This window comes from Mustela lutreola, chromosome 7 (assembly GCF_030435805.1).
Source record: "Mustela lutreola isolate mMusLut2 chromosome 7, mMusLut2.pri, whole genome shotgun sequence".
Taxonomy (NCBI): Eukaryota; Metazoa; Chordata; class Mammalia; order Carnivora; family Mustelidae; genus Mustela; species Mustela lutreola.
The window spans coordinates 36,879,519-36,898,734 of NC_081296.1; the positions used below are offsets into that span (position 1 = coordinate 36,879,519).

General features: G+C 46.7%; 1 protein-coding gene across 3 annotated transcripts; it reads right to left on the minus strand.

Annotated features, from left to right (window-relative positions):
- Nucleotides 1-9,694: 9,694 nt before the first annotated feature.
- Nucleotides 9,695-15,311, minus strand: LOC131835777 (cytochrome P450 1A2). Of its 3 annotated transcripts, none has more exons than XM_059180376.1 (8): nt 15,245-15,311; nt 14,591-14,716; nt 13,431-14,258; nt 12,784-12,904; nt 12,221-12,310; nt 11,837-11,960; nt 10,833-10,919; nt 9,695-10,106 (listed from the first exon to the last, which is right to left on the minus strand). In XM_059180376.1, the coding sequence occupies exons 3-8, from the start codon at nt 14,247-14,249 to the stop codon at nt 9,809-9,811; spliced, it is 1,539 nt and encodes a 512-aa protein (XP_059036359.1). In that variant the 5' UTR covers nt 14,250-14,258; nt 14,591-14,716; nt 15,245-15,311; the 3' UTR covers nt 9,695-9,808. The 3 variants fall into 3 exon arrangements, with proteins under 3 accessions (XP_059036359.1, XP_059036358.1, XP_059036361.1); XM_059180375.1 differs by having other exon boundaries at nt 13,431-14,261; XM_059180378.1 differs by lacking the exon at nt 14,591-14,716 and having other exon boundaries at nt 13,431-14,261; nt 15,245-15,306.
- Between the last annotated feature and the right edge of the window lie 3,905 nt (nt 15,312-19,216).

Consider the following 19,216-nt stretch of genomic DNA (forward strand, 5'->3'; position numbering starts at 1 on the left):
AAAAGTTGGATATTCATCCTTTCTGATGGAGGCATAATACTCCATAGTGTATATGGACCACATCTTCCTTATCCATTCGTCTGTTGAAGGGCATCTTGGTTCTTTCCACAGTTTGGCAACTGTGGCCATTGCTGCCTTAAACATTGCTACAGATGGCCCTTCTTTTCACTACATCTGTATCTTTGGGGTAAATACCCAGTAGTGCAATTACAGGGTCATAGGGAAGCTCTATTTTTAATTTCTTGAGGAATCTCCATACTGTTCTCCAAAGTGGCTGCACCAACTTGCATTCCCACCAACAGTGTAAGAGGGTTCCCCTTTCTCCACATCCCCTCCAACACATGTTGTTTCCTGTCTTGCTAATTTTGGCCATTCTAACTGGTGTAAGGTGGTGTCTCAATGTGGTTTTAATTTGAATCTCCCTGAGGGCTAGTGATGATGAACATTTTTTCATGTGTCTGATAGCCATTTGTATGTCTTCATTGGAGAAGTGTCTGTTCATATCTTCTGCCCATTTTTTGGATATGATTGTCTGTTTTGTGTGCATTGAGTTTGAGGAGTTCTTTATAGATTCTGGATATCAGCCTTTTGTTTGTACTGTCATTTGTAAATATCTTCTCCCATTCTGTGGGTTTCTTCTTTGTTTTCTTGACTGTTGCTACCACTTTTTAATTTTTGTCTTAGTGGCTTCTTCCCGTAGGGTTTTGTCTACAGCCTGAGGGGCAGCTGATAGAGGGGCTGGGTTGCTCTTGGCCTGAGCTTCCAGTTGTCGACTTCGGAGGTGGCTGAAGACTGGGGTTAGAGACCCAGGGATAGGGAGGAACTTGCCCCCGGTCACCCACACCTAGAACCTGAGCTCAGGGCTCTCAAAGCTTGTGTTCCTTCCAACTTTCCCCACGACTCACTGATCAAGCTGCCTTTCCAAGCCCTCTGGTTCTATTGGCTACTGGGGGGAGGCTCTGTATACAGGTGCACAGCCCTGAGTGTCCCCCTACCCCCACCAGTCACAGAGCATGCTTTGAGATGGGGGCTCCCTATCTCCAAAGAGGGTGGAATGGCGTGTGTCCTGCGCCTGCCCAGGAAGGGATAGGCCAGAATTGTTCTGGTCAGCCTCCAACCTGCTGTGAGGGGCAGGAATGGCTAGCAGGGGTGAGGGGTTGCAACGTCTCTTTGTCCAATTCCTTCGACTTTGGCTCTGGCCAGAGGGGAGCCCTGGGCCATCCTGGGTGAGTTAAACATTGGCCAGGTGTGCGTGAGAAGTTCAAGCCAACTCCTGATCACAGGGAGCTGGCCAGGGTGGTGACCGATGAGTGACCGCTGGGCCTGAAACTCAGCTGGGGTTTGGCTGAATCCTCTATTGACAAAGTATGGCTTGTTATGGCCTTCCTGTGTGCCACAAGGGTGCATCAGTGGTTTTCCAGCAGGTAAAGGCTCTGAAGGATAAAAGCATGTGCCCCTCAGACTGGAGCTCCCAGAACAAGGCACTGTGTCCTTTCTCAGACAAGACCATGTTTCCTGAGATTCCCAGGACTGGGCTGCCTCCCCCTCCAGGCTGGGAGTCTCAGAGCAGGCTCATTTCCCCCCAAGAATGGAGCCCTCCAGTCAGGCTATGTCTCCTCCCTCACTTTGTGGTGTCCAGGAAAGGGTCATGTCGGCTCAGTCTCAAGTTCCTGGGGTAGGGCTCTGTAGTCCCCCTCAGGCTGGTATTCCCTGGGGCAGAGCTGTACCTCTTCCTTCTGATAGGCAAGGTAGGTTTTTCTCTCAGAGGGAGGTTCCTTGGAGATTTGCTTTTGGTTTGAGGATGGGCATGGACACAGACAATTGGAGCTCAAGTGAGATGCTTTTCTTCCCTCCAGGATTTAGCACAGACTCCAGCTGATTTTACTCCTTAAATTTATTAATTTTTCAAAGTCACAGATAACCATAATTGTTTCCAGAATGTTAGAGGCTCTGGAGGAACACTTTGGAAATGAAGGTCTGGCTCATCGTCAACTCATCTCAGAGAACTGTAGTTTGTAGGACAGGTGAGGCTGAGGCTTGACTGGAAATAAAGCGACAGTGAAGGAATGAGTCAACAAGAGTGTAGAAGATGTCTGTCAGGTAGCAGCTCCTGTCGGTCAAGGGCGGCCTTTTGCTCAGCCCTCTTAGTCTTTGTGCTGACTGCTCAGATAGAAGCGTCCAGAACTGAGATCTTGTAGCTGTGTGTAACAGCTGCTTGGCAGAGGTGCTGGCTGGGACAATATACCCAGAACTAAAGACCTACAGGTTGCTTACCATTTAGATCACCTTATTAAGTTTGAACTGTGAGTAGGTACTTTCCTAAGAACGCATCTCTAATACGGTGATAAGAGCCATAAGAAAGTAGGATTCGTTTGGCAGAGACTCAGTAGGCTGCCCATGTTGCTGGATAAGTTTATTCTAGAAAGTGGGGGTCATGATAGCTGGAGAGGTACAGACATTCTTTCTGTGTCCTACGTCCTTCAAGGACCCTTCCTGAAGATTCCAACATTGTGTTCCTTCCTCCATCCCAGTCACACCCACGTGGGTACTCTGGAGTCACACTCTAGTCAGTTGGTCCCTTCCAACATAAAAGTGTGTCCTTGCAAATAGCCTGAGGCCAAAGGGGCATTAAGGAGGCAGGTGGTCCTTCTGGTGTGTATGAGCAGGGGGTGGGGGGAAGAAAGAAGCCCCAAATCTCAGCATGCTCTGTTTTCCCATCTGTTTTCATTTTTCTGTTTTGCAGAAGGGAGGAGCCTTGTTCACACATAGGAGATAAAATATGATGAACAGCCTTCTCTTTTTTGTAAAGAACATAGCAAACTTCTTTCTTTTTTTAAAAAGATTTTATTTACTTATTTGAGAAGAAGAGAGTATGAGTGCAGTGGAGCAGTGGGAGAGGGAGAAGTTGATGTCCCGCTGAATGGGGAGTCCTGATACGGGGCTCGAACCCAGGACCCTGGGATCATGTCCTGAGTGGAAGGCAGACACTTAACTGACTGAGCCACCCAGGTGCCCCCAGGTTCCCTCTTATTAACATCTTGCATCAATAGGCTCCTATTACACAGTTGATGGACCAGTATTGATAGTTAACTAAATATTGTTTATATAATAACATATTATTATAATTTATAAATTTAAATTGATAATTTATAAATTATACAATATTTAAATAATAATACATAGCTAAATATCTAGTTAAATATTTAGATTATTAACTAAAATCCAGAGTTTTACATTAAGATTCGCCTTGTGTTGGGCACTCTGAGAGTTTTGACAAATGGATCTACCATTAGTCTCATATAGAATAGCTTCGCTGCCCTAAAAATCCTGCGTTCCATCTGCTCATCTCTCCCCCAGTTCCCAAGACTCCTGCAAACCACAGATCTTCTTACGGTCTCCATCATTTTGCCTTTTCTGGATGTCATATAGTTGGAGCCATAACGTAGGTAAACTTCCAGACTTGGTTCTTTCTCTTAATGATAGGCATTTACAATTCCTCTCTGTCTTTTCCTTGCCTTGGTAGCTCATTTCTTTTTATTGACCCACTATTGCCTTGCGTTACTTGCTTAAAAAAAAAATTGTGGTAAAGTATACATGACAAAATTTACCATTTTGGGGCACCTGGGTGGCTCAGTGGGTTAAGCCTCTGCCTTCGGCCCAGGTCATGATCCCAAGGTCCTGGGATCGAGCCCCGCGTCGGGCTCTCTGCTCAGCAGGGAGCCTGCTTCCCTTCCTCTCTCTCTGCCTGCGTCTCTGCCTACTTGTGATCTCTGTCTGTCAAATAAATAAATAAAATCTTAAAAAAAAAAAAAAAATTTAAAAAAAAAAATTTACCATTTTATTTTTAAAGATTTTATTTATTTATTTGACAGAGAGAAACAGCGAGAGAGAGGGAACACAAGCAAGGGGAGTGGGAGAGGGAGAAGCAGGCTCCTCAGCAGGGAGCCCGATGTGGGGTTCCGTCCCAGGACCCTGGGATCATGACCTGAGCCAAAGGCAGATGCTTAACAACTGAGCCATCCTGGTGTCCCAAAATTTACCATTTTAGAGGCACCTGGCTGGCTCAGTCTGGAGAGTGTGAGACTCTTAACCTCAGGGTTTTAAGTCTGAGCCCCACGTTAAGTGTAGAGATTCTTTAAAAATAAAATCTTAAAAAAAAAACTTACCATTTTAACCATTTTTAAGCCTATAATTCAGTGACATTAAGTACGCCCACAGTGCTGTGAAACTATCACTTCTGTCCATCTGCAGAACTTTGTCATCACCCCAAACTAAAACTATCCACTGGACAATAATGCCCTATCCCCCCTCCAGCTCTTAGTAACTAACTACTGTTCTAATTTCCATCTCCCTGAATTTAACTATTCTAGGTGCTTCACTCAAGTAGAATCATACGCTATCTGTCCTTTGTGCACATTAGTTCACTTAGCATAATGTTTCAAAGTCCATCTGTGTGGTAACACGGGTAAGGATGTCATTCCTTTTTATGGCCAAATAATATTTCATTCTATTCCTATGTGATATTGTGTTTATCTGTTCATCTGCTGTTGTACATTTGGGCCGTTTCCTCCTTTTAACTATGGAGAATAATGTTGCTATAAACATTCCTATACAAGTTGTTTTTTGAACACCTGTTTTCCATTCTTTTGAGTCTATACCTAAAGAGCAGAATTGTGGGGGGTCATATGGTGATTCGATGTTTAACCTTTGGAGGAACTGCCAAACTGTTTTCTACAGTGACCATACAATTTTGCTTTCTTACCGGTAATGCACAGTGTTATAATTTCTCCATATCCTCACCAACGTGTTGTTTACTAGCTTTTTTTAAACCGAGATAAAATTGACATAAAACATTATATGAGTTCCAGTGCACAACATGAGTCAATGCTTATAGACATTGCAAAATGGTCACCACAGTAAGTCTAGTTAACATCCACCACCATACATAGTTACAATTTTTTTCTTGTGATGAGAACTTTTAAGATCTGTTTTAGCAACTTTTTCTTCCTTCCTTCCTTCTTCCTTCCCTTCCTTCTTTCTTTCTAAGATTTGATTTATTTATTTGAAAGAGAGAGAGCACAAGCAGGAGAGGTTCAGACAGAGGGAGAGGGAGAAGCAGGCTCCCCCCTGCAGAGCAGGAACCCCAACACAGGGCTTGATCCCAGAACCCTGGTATTATGACCAGAGCCAAAGGCAGACGTTTAACCAACCGAGCCACCCAGGTGCCCCTTTTTTTGCAACTTTCAAATATATAATACAGTATAGGTAATTATGGTCATCATGCTGTATATTATATCCCAGTGATTTTAACTATTTTAATAGATGGAAGTCTGTACTTCTTAACCCCTTTCATCCATTTCACTCTCCGCCCCCCCATCCTCTCCCTCTGGAAACCATCAATCTGTCCCCTTTATCTATGAGCTCAGTTTGTTTGATTGTTGGATTTATTTATTTACTTTTTGTCTTAGATTCCACATACAGATGAGATCTGTCAGACTTATTTTACTTAGCATATGCCCTCAAGATTCATCCATATTGCCACAAATAGCAAGAGTCCCTTCTTTTCTATGGCTGAATGATATTTCTGTGTGTGTGTGTGTGTGTGTATGTGTGTGTGTGTGTGTGTGTGTGTGTGTGTGTATCATGTTTTCTTTATCCATTCTTCGTTGATGGACACTTAGGTTGCTTCCGTATCTTGGCTACTGTGAATAATGTTGCAACGGACATGAGGACGCATACATCTTTTCAAGTTTGTGTTTTTATTTTTGTTGGAAAAATACCTAGAAGATGAATTTCTGGGTCATATAGGAATTCTATTTTTATTTTTTTGAGGAATCTCCACACTGTTTTCCATAATGGCCTTACTAGTTTACATTCCCACCAACTACACAGCGTGTGCTTTTTTCCCACATGCTCATCAACATTTGTTATTTCTTCTCCTTTTGATAAAAGCCATTCGGACAGGTGCAAGGTGATATCTCACTGTGTTTTGACTTGCATTTCCCTGATCAGAGATGCTGAGCCTCTTTTCAATACATTTGGGCCATCTGTACATCCTCTTTGGAAAAATGTCTATTTAGACCTTCTGTCCATTTTTACTGTTTCCTTCTATTTTTTGCTATTGAGTTATATGAATTCTTTATATATTTTGGATAGTAACCACTTAGCAGATAGATATATGATTTGTAAATATTTTTTTTTCAGTAGGCTGCACTTTCATTTTGTTGATCACTTATTTTTGCCGTTCAGAGGATTTTTAGTTTGATGTAGTTCCACTTGCTTATTTTCGTTTCTCTTGCCTTTGCTTTTGAGAACCCAAAATATCATCTCCAAGACCAATGTCAAGGAACTAAGGAAAACATAGGAGCCTATGCTTTCTTCTAGGAGTTTTAGGGTTTCAGGTCTTATGTTCAAATCCTTGGTCCAATTTGGTTCCGTTTATTTTTGTATACGGGTTAAGATACTGGTTCAGTTTCATCCTTTTGCATTTGTCTGTCCAGTGTTCCCAGCCCCATTTATTGAAGAGACGGTCCTTTCCCCATTGTATGTACTTGGCTCCTTTGTCTTAAATTAATTGACCATATATGCATGAATTTCTTTCTTTTTAAAAAAATTTTTATTTTATTTATTTTTTTAAAGATTTTATTTATTTACTTATTTGACAGAGAGAGAGAGAGATCACAAGTAGGCAGAGAGGCAGGCAGAGAGAGAGGGAGAAGCAGGCTCCCCGCTGAGCAGAGAGCCCGATGTAGAGCTCGATCCTAGGACCCTGAGATCACAACCTGAGCTGAAGGCAGATGCTTAACTCACTGAGCCACCCTGGTGTCCTCTCTAAAATTATATTTTTAAGTAATCTCTAAATCCAGTGTGGGGCTTAAACTTCCAACCCTGAGATCAAGAGCCACATAGTCTAGTGACTGAGCCACCCAGGTGCCCTTCATTGGTTTATTTCTGGGTTCTCTATTCTGTTCCATTTATCTACAGGTCCGTTTTATTTTATTTTATTTATTTTTTAATCATTTTTTAAAGATTTCATTTATTTATTCAACAGAGAGAGAGACAGTACAAGCAGGGGGAGTGGCAGGCAGAGGGAGAAGGAGAAGCAGGCTCCCCACCAATCAGGGAGCCTGATGGGGCAGAGGGGGGGTTGTCCCAGGACCCTGGGATCATGACCTGAGCTGAAGGCAAACCACTAATCAACCGACCCACCCAGGCACCCTATGTGTAAATTTTAATGCAAATACCATACTGTTTTGATTACTATAGCTTTGTAGTGTAGTTTAAAATCAGACAGGTTACATGTTTCTAGGAACTTATCCATTTCTTCCAGGTTCTCTGATTTGTTGGCATATAACTGTTCATAGTTGTCTCTTATGACCTTTTGTATTTCTGTTGTATCAGTTCTAAGTCTCCTCTGATTTTACTGATTTGAGTCTCTTTTTTTTCTTGGTGAGTCTAGCTAAAAGTTTGTCAGTTTTGTGTAGCTTTTCTTTCTTTCTTTTTTTTTTTTTTGAAAAACAAACAAACAAACAAACAAACAGTGAGTGGACAGTCTTCTTTGTAGTACTTACCACAATTACTAATTTTCTGTATTTTCTTAACTTGTATATAGTGTATGTGCATCTGTGTAGTGGTGTGTGTAGATTTCTTTCACTTTGTCTTTGGTGCACCATAGATTTTTTTAAAAAGATTTTATTTATTTATTTGACAGACAGAAATCACAAGCAGGCAGAGAGGCAGGCAGAGAGAGAGGAGGAAGCAGGCTCCCTGCTGAGCAGAGAACCCAATGCAATGCGGTTTAATCCCAGGACCCTGGGATCATGACCTGAGCCCAAGGCAGAGGCTTAACCCACTGAGCCCTCCAGGCGCCCATCATAGATTTTTTTTTTTTAAAGATTGTATTTATTTATTTGACAGAGACATTGAGAGAGACAGAGAGCACAAGTGGGGGGAATGGCAAAGGGAGAGGAGAAGGGAGCAGGGAGCTAGGTGCAGGGCTGGATCCCAGGACCCTGGGATCATAACCTGAGCCGAAGTCAGATGCTTAATGACTGAGCCACTCAGTCATCAGTCATCACTCTTTTATTCATTTTTGAATTGTTTGTTTTCTTGTTGATTTGTAGGATTTACTTGTATATTCTGGATATCAATCCCTTATCAGATATATGATTTGCAAATATTTTCTCCTATTCTGTGGCTTATGTTTTCAATCTTTTGATGGTGCCCTTTGATGAGACCTGGGCCTTTTGCAGATAACCCAAGCACTTCCTGGGAGCTTCTGCTCCCCTAGCAGTGCATGAACAAATCAAGGTCTTGTGAGAAGTCAGATGTTTTGAAGATGGATTCCCATTCAGCCATCTGGGTTTGGCCATAAGGGTGGGTCACTTCCTTCATATTCCATACAAGTGTTCAAAGACTTGGGTCAAACAGGAAAGGAGAGAAGAGAGAGCAGTGAACAATGTACCCATCAGTGACTGAGGAAACAAACCTGGGCCTTCTCTTAGGACTCAAGAAACCAGGGTTTACTGATACACGCTACAACATGGATGAACCTTGAAAACATTACACTAAGTGAAGAAACCACTAACAAAAGACCATTTCTTGTATAATTATGTTTGTATGACATGTCCAAAGTAGGCAAATCTATAGAGACAGAAAGTAGTTTTGTAGTTGTCTAGAACTAGTGGGATATGGAACTGGGTTAAGGGGAAATAGGGAGTGATTGCTAACTGGTATGAGCTTTCATTTCCAGTGGATGAGAAGGTTCTTAAATTGATTATGGTACGGTAGTACAACTCTGTTTTGATATTGTGATTTATAAGAAATATATATTCGGTCATTTAGATGACCAAACATACATTTTTCATATATATTTGGTCTTTGCCCACAGATCCTGGCTCCTGGCTCCCCTAATCCTTGGAATTTCCTAGGTGTTGAAAATGATGAGGGGATCTTTTGTTATATTAATGAAGGTAATGTTTGGATTGTACTCCGGGGCAGGAGCAGGTTGCCAGGAGATCCAACCATGTGATTAGAATGTTGGGTCAGTCCTATTCCCTAACCTTCAGGGAGGGGAAAAGGGCTGGAGGATCAGTCAGCCAATGGCCAAAGCCTTAGTCAGTCCTGAGTATGCAATGATGCCGCCATCAAATCCCAAAAGGACTAGGATCAAGAGCTTCAGGTTGGTGAACACACAGAAAATGGGGAGAGTGGGGTGCTTGGAGAGGGCATGGAGGTCCTCTTTTCCCAGACCTCGCCCTGTGTATCTCTTCATCTGGCAATTGATTCATATCTTTTGTCATATCCTTTAATAAACTGGTAAACCTGAGTGTTTCCTTGAGTTTCGTGAGCCACTCTAACAAATTAAAGAACCTAAGGAGGAGGTCGTTGGAACCTCCAATCTGAAATTGGTTGATCAGAAGCACAGGTAACAGCCTGGGGCTTGTGACTGGCAACTGATGTCAGGGGTGACGGGCAATCTTGTAAGACTGAGTTCTTAACCTGTGAAGTGTCATACTATGTCTGGGTAGGTAGTGTCAGAATTGAGTTGAATTCTTGGACACCCTGTTGGGGTCTGAGAATTGCTTGGTGTTGTGTGTGTGTGTGTGTATCTCCCCCTGATGTTGAAACGGGGTCCAGGAATGCCCAAAGATCTGTGCATATACTAAAAGCCATTGGAAGGTGAATTGTATGGTTGTGTATTATACCTCCATAAAGCTTTTATTTAAGAAAAAGGAAAAAAAACAAGGGTTGAGCCCCCATGGATGATCCTTACCCCTCCCCCTGCCTTGGCATGCTGGTGCCTTCTTCACTTGGTGGAGAAGCGTGGCCGTGCCTGGACATGCTCACAGTGGGGGTGCTTCATGGTCAGCCCATAGATGGGGGTTAGGTCTACTTTCACACCTGCTGGCACACTGAACTCCAGCCGCTGCAGCAAGATAGCTAGGAAGAGGAAGATCTCCGACTTGGCCATGACCTCTCCTATGCACCGGCGCTTGCCCATGCCGAAGAGTATCACCTTCTCACTCAAGGTCTTATTGATTGCAGTGCCATCAGCGGTAAGGAATCTCTCTGGTCGGAACTTGGATGGATCCCCCCCCACCTTTCTGCAAGAGGAACAGAGGAGATGGAATTTCTGGCTGGGATGGGGGGACACCCTGGGAAGAAAAGCCTGGGGGGGAGACTTCTGTGGGTGGCACAAGTGTTAGAATAGATTGAGAGTACTGAGAAGAGAATGGAGAGGAACCAAACTGTACTTTCGTGCTTATTTCTTTTACAACGCTCTCTCTAAAACGATTGGTCTTGCAAATGGTGCTTTATCATATCTATTTGTTATTTTAAAGAAATAACACTTCAACTAAAAGAAATTAAAAGAAGGAAAACATTATGTCCAGCCTACTCAGTATAAAGGGGAATCAGCAGTACATCCTGGTTTACGCTTTATTGTTTTCAAGTCATTGTTGACAGCATCCTTTTTCACACTCAGAAGTGCTTCAGTTTGGATGGTAAATTATATGGTCCCCCTACCTACAGGCAGAGTGGGATTTTCCAAAGAGAGGTCCCTGGGCCATTAACATCACAATTGCCTGAGGGACTCCAGTTTGCTTACCAAAGTGGAATCTTGGGGAATGAGGTCCTCTAATCTAACCAACCTTCTGGTCATTTCCTGTGTACAATGTTTGAAAAACACGGACCTAAGTTTAGGTACTTACAACAGAGTCCATATGGCAATTGAGGCCCCATTCCTTTATTTATGCCCAGTTCCTAGGGGGACAAAGAGCCTTCCTGTCTGCTGAATCCCATGGAGTTTTCAGTGGGAGAGGTATACTCACGGGTCATGATTGACCTGCCACTGGTTTACAAAGACACAGCGTTCTTTGGGGATGTAGAAGCCTTTCAATACCGTGTCCCTTGTCGTGCTGAGGAGGGAAGAGGTCTCTGTCAGGATCAGGGCAGGAACACTGGGGCTTGTCTCTGGAACCTACTTCTCCTACTAACCACTCTCCCCCACGCCAATAACTTGCCCACCACAGTCTCCACAGTCTCCATATCCCACACTGGGAGGAAGTATCAGGAGCAGGGGAGGGTGAAACTGTCCTCCCCCTCCTTCAGCTCCTGTTCTTCAACTTCAGCAAGTGTCTACTAAACTTCCGTTTGTGTCCAGCTGTGTTCTTGGCCATACTTTGGAGCTGAGAAACAGGCAGCCTGGGCTAGCCCTGGGGAGTTCCCACCCAGGCTGAGGAGTCGGGCCTTTTAGTCTGGGAATAACTAGACCAACATCTGGGTAGAAGTAAATGTTCACTAACTCTCTTGACATTGTTAAAATCCCAGGACACGATCAAGGACAAATGACTGGAAGTCCTACAGTCTATCAGAGAGAGAAGCTGTGCCAGCTGGATGAGTCAAGAAAGCCTGTCAGTGAAGGGCAAGTTTGTGTCAGGATTGACTTTGGGTGAGGATGGGATTCTGGTAGCAGAAGAGGTTAGGAGGTATTCCAGGCAGAAGGTCCAGCATAAGCAAAATTGGAGGTTGACTGTGTCTTGCCAGCCAGGTCCACCGAGGCCAGTCTGGCTGGGTTGAGAGTACTTGCAGGGAGGGAATGTGTGCAGAGGTGAAGGAGAACTGAGGTCAAGAGTGTGACTATCTCCTGACAGCTGGGTGGTTTGATCATGGTTGGACTGCTTAGGGACAGCCTAGAGGCTGAGCGTCTGTAAGGAACCTGGTGACATGGCCAGAACAGAGGCCAAGGTCTGAGCCAGGGCCAGGGCTAAGAAGATGGGAAGAAGAAACACAGCAAGGACTATAAAGGTGGTAGGGCAGGATAAGCTGGCCTTACCTGTGGGGGATGGTAAAGGGGACGAAGGAGGTGTGTCGGAAGAGCTCCAGGATGAAGGCCTCCAGGTAGGGCAGCTGGAGTCTGTCGGAGAGCCATGGTTGCCGGGCCCTGCCAATCACTCTGTCTGTGGAACACAGACCAGACAAGGCTTAGGGATGCCCTGACTGCCCCCATGGCGTCAAAGTCCCCTATTACTTGGTACTATACCTGTTTTATATGTGAGGCCCGCTAACGACCCTGCCTCTAGCATGTTCAAGGCAAGGGTGGGCACCACTGTATGTCCAGGTGTGACCCATAGTAGGCACAAAACAGCTACATGTACATGGGAAAAATGACCTGGGGAATCCCAAGACTTCTCTTAGCTCATGCATCTCAACCACATACCCAACTCTTCCTGGATCTTTCTCTGTATCTCAGGGTTTGTCACAAGATACATGATGCTCCAGGAGATGGCCGTTGTGACGGTGTCAAATCCTGGCCAGCATGGCACAAGGTGAGGAAGGGAGGAAGACAAGAACAAGAAACCAGCATTTACTAAGCATCCAGAACTTACACACCAGCTGTGGGTTTCTCTGCCCCCTTCCCCCTACATTCTCCAACCCCCATGAGTTTCCTGAGGGTAGAGACCTGGTCTCTTCAACACAAATTTGAATCACTAGTTTCAAGATTAGCTGCTGGCATTACAGGGATCCAGACTTACAGGATAAAGAACCCCTTATTGTTCAGGTGGGGAAACTGAGACCCAGAAGCAGAGAGGGGTTTAGCTGAATTTCCACTGGGAGTTTTTGGGCCCACCTGGACTCAGACCCTGAATATGGGCCAGGGGTCTGTATCCCACACCATCTGTTGTGTGGTTAGCCAATGATCAGATGGACTCAGGGGCCTGGCAAGTCTGTGTGTGGACAGCGGGCACTGGTGGATGGAAAAGGTATGGGTCTGGTTCCTACCGGCCCCAAAAATGTCGTTGATAATGTTGACGATCTTCTCATGGGGGATGTGACCAGCACTAGTTCTGGAGCCCTTCTCACTGTGCTTCAGGAGGGCGCCTGTGATGTCCTGAATGTTGCTCTGTGGGGACACAAGCTTGGGGCATCCTGGCACTTCCAGGTCGGACCTTGCCCTTCCCCCCATGGCACTCCCACGGGGCCTCCAGGTAGTTAGCTGGGGTTCCAGGGGTGGCTGGTAGCAGCCCTGGGTGCCCTTCCTCCCAATAACCCTGGGGTCAAATTTCAAAGGAGGGCTTTGTAGGGGAGTACTGGGAAGCCGAGTGCCACCTGAGCTGCGGATTAGTTTCTGTCTGGGTTCAGATTCTCCTGATAATAGCCCCCCACATTGCAGGTCTCTGCCAGGGCCTCATTCACAGGCAAATATCTTTGGGGCTTTGAGCAATCCTGAGAGGGAGGCAGTTGGATGAGGAAATGGAGGCCCCAGAGGGAGAGGCATTGGTCCCAGGTCAAGCAGCTGATCCAATGCATTCCAGAGCCTTCCTGGGCCTTGGTAGCCCCTCAGCTGTGTGCGTACCTGGAGGCTGGGTGAGAGGGGCCACCCCCAGGCCCTGCAGGGTGCCCCCTCACCACCAACACCCTGGGCTCACCTCGTCAAAGTCCCGGTAGTGCTCCTGGACAATATTCTGCAGGAACCGAAGGAACTTCTGGTTGAAGGCCTTGAATTTCTGCAGGGAAGGGTTAGGCAGATACCGGAGAATGGGGAAGAAGTCCACGGGGTTCCCAGAGGAGGCTGTCTCCACAAAGTCATTGGTGCTGCTTATAAGGCTGAGCATCTCCTCACTGCTCTGAGGGAAGCGCTTCCCAAAGCACATGGCACCAATGACACTGGCTACGGACAAGAGCACCTCGTTGTAGGGGTCAAAGCGCCCTGCCTCTGCCATCCGCTGCTGCAGCCTGCCGAGGAGGGCCTCTGCCTCCTTGCTCACATGCTCTTCCAGGTAGCAGGTGCACAAGGAAGCCGGGTCTGATGCGGTGGAGAAGCTCTTCAAGGCATTCTGGGCCAGGCGCCTGCGCGCAGCCCACACTGGTCCAGAGTCCGGGTTGAAGGTCATGCTTTGGCCATCAGTAACCAGAGTGAAGCTGTAGAGGTCAGGCCGGCCCTTGAAATCGTCCCCCTGTTGCACTAGGGCCTGCCGGATGGTGTCCAGGCCGCTGAGCACCAGCACGGGTGTGGAGCCAATGTGGATTTGCAGCACATCCCCGTACCTCTGGCTCAGCCTTGTCAGCGCCAGGTGTGGGGTCTTCCCCAAGGTCAGCAAGTTCCCCAGCAAGGGCCATCCCCACGGCCCTGGTGGACTCTTCAGGCCTTTGGGAACCCGAGGCTGCCAGGCCCTGGCCACCCAGAGCACCAGGCAGAAGACGGCGGAGACCAGGAGCAGCTCGGTAGCTATCGGGGACCAGGCCATCTGTGCTCACTGCTGGAGAAGACGGAGGAGCCAGGCTGAATGTCAAGACGGAGCCTTTCATTCCTTCCTTCATTCACTTGCTCAAGCAATAAGCACTGACATATGTTCGGTGCTTGGCTCCCAGATGGACACCAGAAAGGCTAGGTGACACCCACCATGGGTCCTGTGTCATAGAAGCTCACCCTGAGAGCATTGCAGAATCTGAGGCTTGGAAAAGAATCTCGAAGTGCCCAACCTGAGTGTCTGCACTTTGAGTCCTGACCCTCCCCTCTGCCCATCACTGCTGTCTCCAATTCTGAGGCTGGAGGGGAGGCAAATGACACTTCAAAACAGAGACGTACCCTTGTAGGGGTCAAAGCGCCCTGCCTCTGCCATCCGCTGCTGCAGCCTGCCGAGGAGGGCCTCTGCCTCCTTGCTCACATGCTCTTCCAGGTAGCAGGTGCAGGAAGCCAGCCCCCAGCTGGAGGCTGCAGGAAGCCAGTCCCCAGCTCAGGCTTATCCTGGGTATTATGCCAAAGGGTCCCTGCCAAGGCTGGCTTCCTGCCAATACCTCCTACTCAGGGAACAGGTTGCTACGTCCACCCAGCAACACCAAGGAGGCGAAGGTCCCACCCAGGGCTGATACAAATGACTGGTGATGGCCCCTCTCCCAAGGCCTTCGTTATGACGTCCAAGAAGAGCATCTCCTCCCTAGCTCCTCACAATCTTAGAGGCTGAGGTTGGGCTGCAGCCAGAGGCATGGCTGCTTTCGTGCCGGGTGGGGACCCTTCCCCATCTCTCCATTTGAATCACACTAAGGGTCCTTAGAGATGGCCCTGTCCAAGCTGCCAACTGAAAAATGGAGAAACAGGTCTGGAGCTGGGCAGGAAGGACTAGAACTCAGACCTCCTACACCCAACCCAGGGTCCCTTCATTCCTCCATCCTCACTGGGTCCCAGGATATACTGGGGAGGGGGGAGGTCCCAGGGACTGGAAAATGAGCCCAAGAAAGGTACCTGTAGAGGCAGGTGCTTGAGATGAGCAGGGTTGTGGAGGCTGGTACAGAGCTTCTGGCTTCGGGGGAGGGGACCTTTTATAAATACCACCCTCTGTTAGATTGGCCTGGCCACCCTGGTCACCTGATATGAAAGTCATCAAATGAAACTGGAAGGGTCAGCCCTTGGCCTTGGGCCATGATCCCTCAGCTCCGCCTACTACCCAGGGCCCAGGGCAGCCCTTCAGTGAGAATTGCTATGTCCCTAGAGAGGAATGCCCAGCTCTTTTCAGGGTCCAAGATCAATAGACATTTCTCTCTAGGGCAGGCAGGGTGCCAGGAGCAAAAGTCTCCTGGATTGTTCCAGGCTCCTTTTCTACTGTCCCCATGAGGAGAGACCTGTCCCTGAGCCCTCGGAACAGGCTGGTCCCCTCCTCTCAGAAGGGTGCTCTGTAGGAACCCTCTAGCCACCTGCAAAACCAGGTAGGGAACGGGCATGCTTCGGACATCTCTGAATTTCAGCCCAAGTCCTTAATCTGAAAACAAGAGATGAAAAGTACCCTGCATTCTAAAGGGTGACCCGCTCAGCCCTCCTCCCTCTTGGTAAGATATGAAAAGAAACTTAAAATCAAATGAAGAGGGCACCTGGGTGGCTCAGTTGGTTAACCCACTGCCTACGGCTCAGGTCATGATTCAAGAGTCTCGGGATCGAGTCCTGGGAGTCTGCTTCCCCCTCTGACCCTCTCCCCTCTCACGCTCTCTCTTACTCCCTTTCTCTCAAATAACTAAAATCTTAAAAAAAAATCAAATGAAGAATATCCATGCTGTGGTCTGTTCCTCATGACAACTGACTTAGATTCTTCAAAACAGTCACTGTCATTAAAAAATAAAAAGTCCTTGGAGCCTGGTGGCTCAGTTGGTTGGGCGTCTGCCTTCAGCTTAGGCTGTGATCTCGGAGTCCAAGGATCAAGTCCCATAACAGAGCTCCCTGCTCCATGGGGAGCCTGCTTCTCCCTCTGACCCTCTCCCCTTTCGTGTTTTCTCTCTCTCTCTCAAATAAATAAATAAATAAATAATAGAATCTTAATATATAAATAAAAAGTAAACAAACAAACAAATAAAAAAAAGTCCCTTTCTACAATGAAGAGCCTAGAGACAGAACAACCAAATGCTATATGTAAAATTTTCCTAGACCCTAGACTTCAAGAAAAAAATGTCTTAAAGCTGCAAAAGACATTTTGGCACTTGAACATGGTCAGGAGATTAGAAAATATTATGGAATTAATTAATTAATTTCCTTAAAAAAAAAGATTTAATTTATTTATGTGTGAGAGAGAGAAAGAGAGAGCACGTGCGCAACTGGGGAGAGGGGCAGAGGGAGAGGGAGGAGCAACGATTGAGGGGGGTTTCCATTCCAGGACCCTGGGATCATGACCTGAGCCAAAAGGCAGACACCTAACAGGCTGAGCTACCTAGGCTGCCCTCATGTGAATTTTCTTAGGTGTGAACATAGCATTGCTGTTATGTGGGAGAATGTTGTAGGAAATCTTCTTAGGAGATCAATGTTGTAGCATGTAGGGGTAAAGTGTCATGATTTTTGCAGTTTACTTTTTTTTCTTTATTTATCTGTCAGAGAGAGAGAAAGAGAGGGCACATGACATGGGGAGTGGCAGACAGAGGGAGAAGCAGTCTCCAAACTGAGCAGAGAGCCCACTGCAGGGCTCAATCCCAGGACCCTGGGATCATGACCCAAGTGGAAGGCAGAGACTTAACCGCTGAGCCACCCAGGCATCCCTCTGCAACTTACCTTTAAGCTATTCTGTTTAAAGATGAAATCAGGGTGCCTGCGTGGCTCAGTGGTTAAAGCCTCTGCCTTCAGCTCAGGTCATGATTCCAGGGTCCTGGGATTGAGCCCCACATCGGGGTCTCTGCTCGGCAAGGAGCCTGCCTCCCCCTCTTTCTCTGCCTGCCTCTCTGCCTACTTGAGATCTCTATCTAAAAGGAAAAAAAAGGGGAAAAAAAAGATGAAATCAGAGAGGAAGACCAACCATAAGAGACTCTTTTTTTTTTTTTAATTAAAGATTTTATTTATTTATTTGACAGACAGACATCACAAGTAGGCAGAGAAGCAGGCAGAGAGAGAGGGAAGCAGGCTCCCCACTGAGCAGAGAGCCTGATGCGGGGCTCAATCCCAGGATCCTGGGATCATGACCTGAGCTGAAGGCAGAGGCTTAACCCACTGAGCCATCCAGGCGCCCCAAGAGACTCTTAATCATAGGAGACAAACTGAGGGTTGCTGGAGGGGAGGGGCCGTGAAGGGGTGGGGGTAACTGGGTGACGGGCATTAAGGAGGGCACATGATGTAATGAGCACTGGGTGTTATATAAGACTGATGAATCACTGAACTCCACCTCTCAAACTAATAATACACTATATGTTAATTAATTGAATTTGAATTAAAAATAAATGATTCTGTTTAAAAAAGTGTACATCCACATGCGTATGTATATAGAGAGGAGAGAGAGTAGATACGGCAAATGTCAGCTGTCAAGGTCCTAGGGGAAGGTACACCAGCCAGCGTTCAGTGAAAGTAAAGGAGCTTTAAGGTAGCAAGAGGACTGTTGCTTGGTAAGGAGTTCCATGGTGATTCTCTCTCCTCCCCTGGTGAAGGGAGGAGGAACTCTCCATCTCAAGGAGCCAAGTGAGGAGAGGCCAGGAGACCCTATAGCTCTGAGAGCAGGATACCTGCAAAAGGGGAGAATGGCCTCCCCCTCCCAGCCAGGAGTCCAGGTAGGTTGGAGAAGGGGGAGGGGAACTGTTAATTTGCATAAATTTGCATATTTATCACCTACTTTATAGAGCTTGATAGTCATGGGCCCATTGTTTTAAGAGCTTTACAGGTATGATCAAAAAACCTTCTCAGTAATCCTGTGGAAACGAAATTACTACTTTTTTGATATTACAACGGGGCAATAGAAACTCAGAGAAGTTGTGTAGTTTGTTCTAGGTTCCAGAGCCTTGTGTTAGAGCTGAGACCCAGACCTTCAGAAGACTACTCTGGATCAGTGCTCTATGCCCCGGTTTGAAAAGCACCCCTGGACTGGGGGAAGGGGCTGACAGGAAATGAGTCTCCTGAGAGCCAGGTAGACATCCTGTAGGGATAGGACCTAGGACCTCATTGCAGAGGAGAGGAGATGCCTTCCGGAGTGAGCTGGGGGGAGGGGGTGGGTAAGCTGTCAGCCAGGGTCCATCAGGAGACTCTGTGATGTGGAGGACAGCTGGGACTCTAAGACACTTGATGAAAAGCTGTCAGTGGAACATCTGCTACATAAAGTCATCCTTAACCCAGAGAGAAGATACACAATGTCAGACAAATAAAAAGAGATTGGCTTTTCCTTCAGCACCCTCCCCATTCACTCTCCCTTATGGAGAGGCCAGCAAGGTGGCAGGGGCAGTGGAAGGAAGGAGTACAGAAACAGAGCCAATTCCTCCCCTTCCTACGGGGTCTAGTTGGGTCCACAGGAGGCTGGGAATGCACCCTAAATTGGATATGAGCAGCCAATTTTTATTTCGATTGGTCTGGGCTCTCTAATTCCAGAAAATGAGAAAGCTGTGGGGTCAAACTGGGCTGAGGTCAAGGGGCAAGGTTGGGAAGTCTGATAGATCTGCAGAGCATGTTTGAAGACTTTGGCTGAGAGAAAGGACAACTATTTCCTGTTTCCAGTAGAGATACTACTGGGTTCAGCTCTCACAATAAAATGATTGAGGTCTGAGGCTAGGCTAAGCTTTGTTTACAGAAAACGATTTCTCTGTGTCTCTCTCCCCCCACCTCCTTCCCGCCCTGCCTCCCTTCTTCCTTTCCTCACCCTCATCTCTACCTCTGTCTCTTACTCTCTCTCTCTCTCTTGCTCTCATTCTTCAATGAACTGAAGTCCTACTTTAATCAGATCTCCTTGGCTTTTGCCTGATGTCTTCTTCAGGATCCCATCAAGAA

What these genes read in the sequence shown, in the direction of transcription:
- LOC131835777 (XM_059180376.1), bottom strand. Translation starts at nt 14,249, where the DNA reads ATGGCCTGGTCCCCGATAGCTACCGAGCTGCTCCTGGTCTCCGCCGTC. An exon ending in ACTACCGGGACTTTGACGAG is followed by an intron (nt 12,905 to 13,430) that starts GTGAGCCCAGGG and finishes GTGTCCCCACAG; the next exon opens with AGCAACATTCAGGACATCAC. An exon ending in TGGCAGGTCAATCATGACCC is followed by an intron (nt 10,107 to 10,832) that starts GTGAGTATACCT and finishes TTCCTCTTGCAG; the next exon opens with AAAGGTGGGGGGGGATCCAT.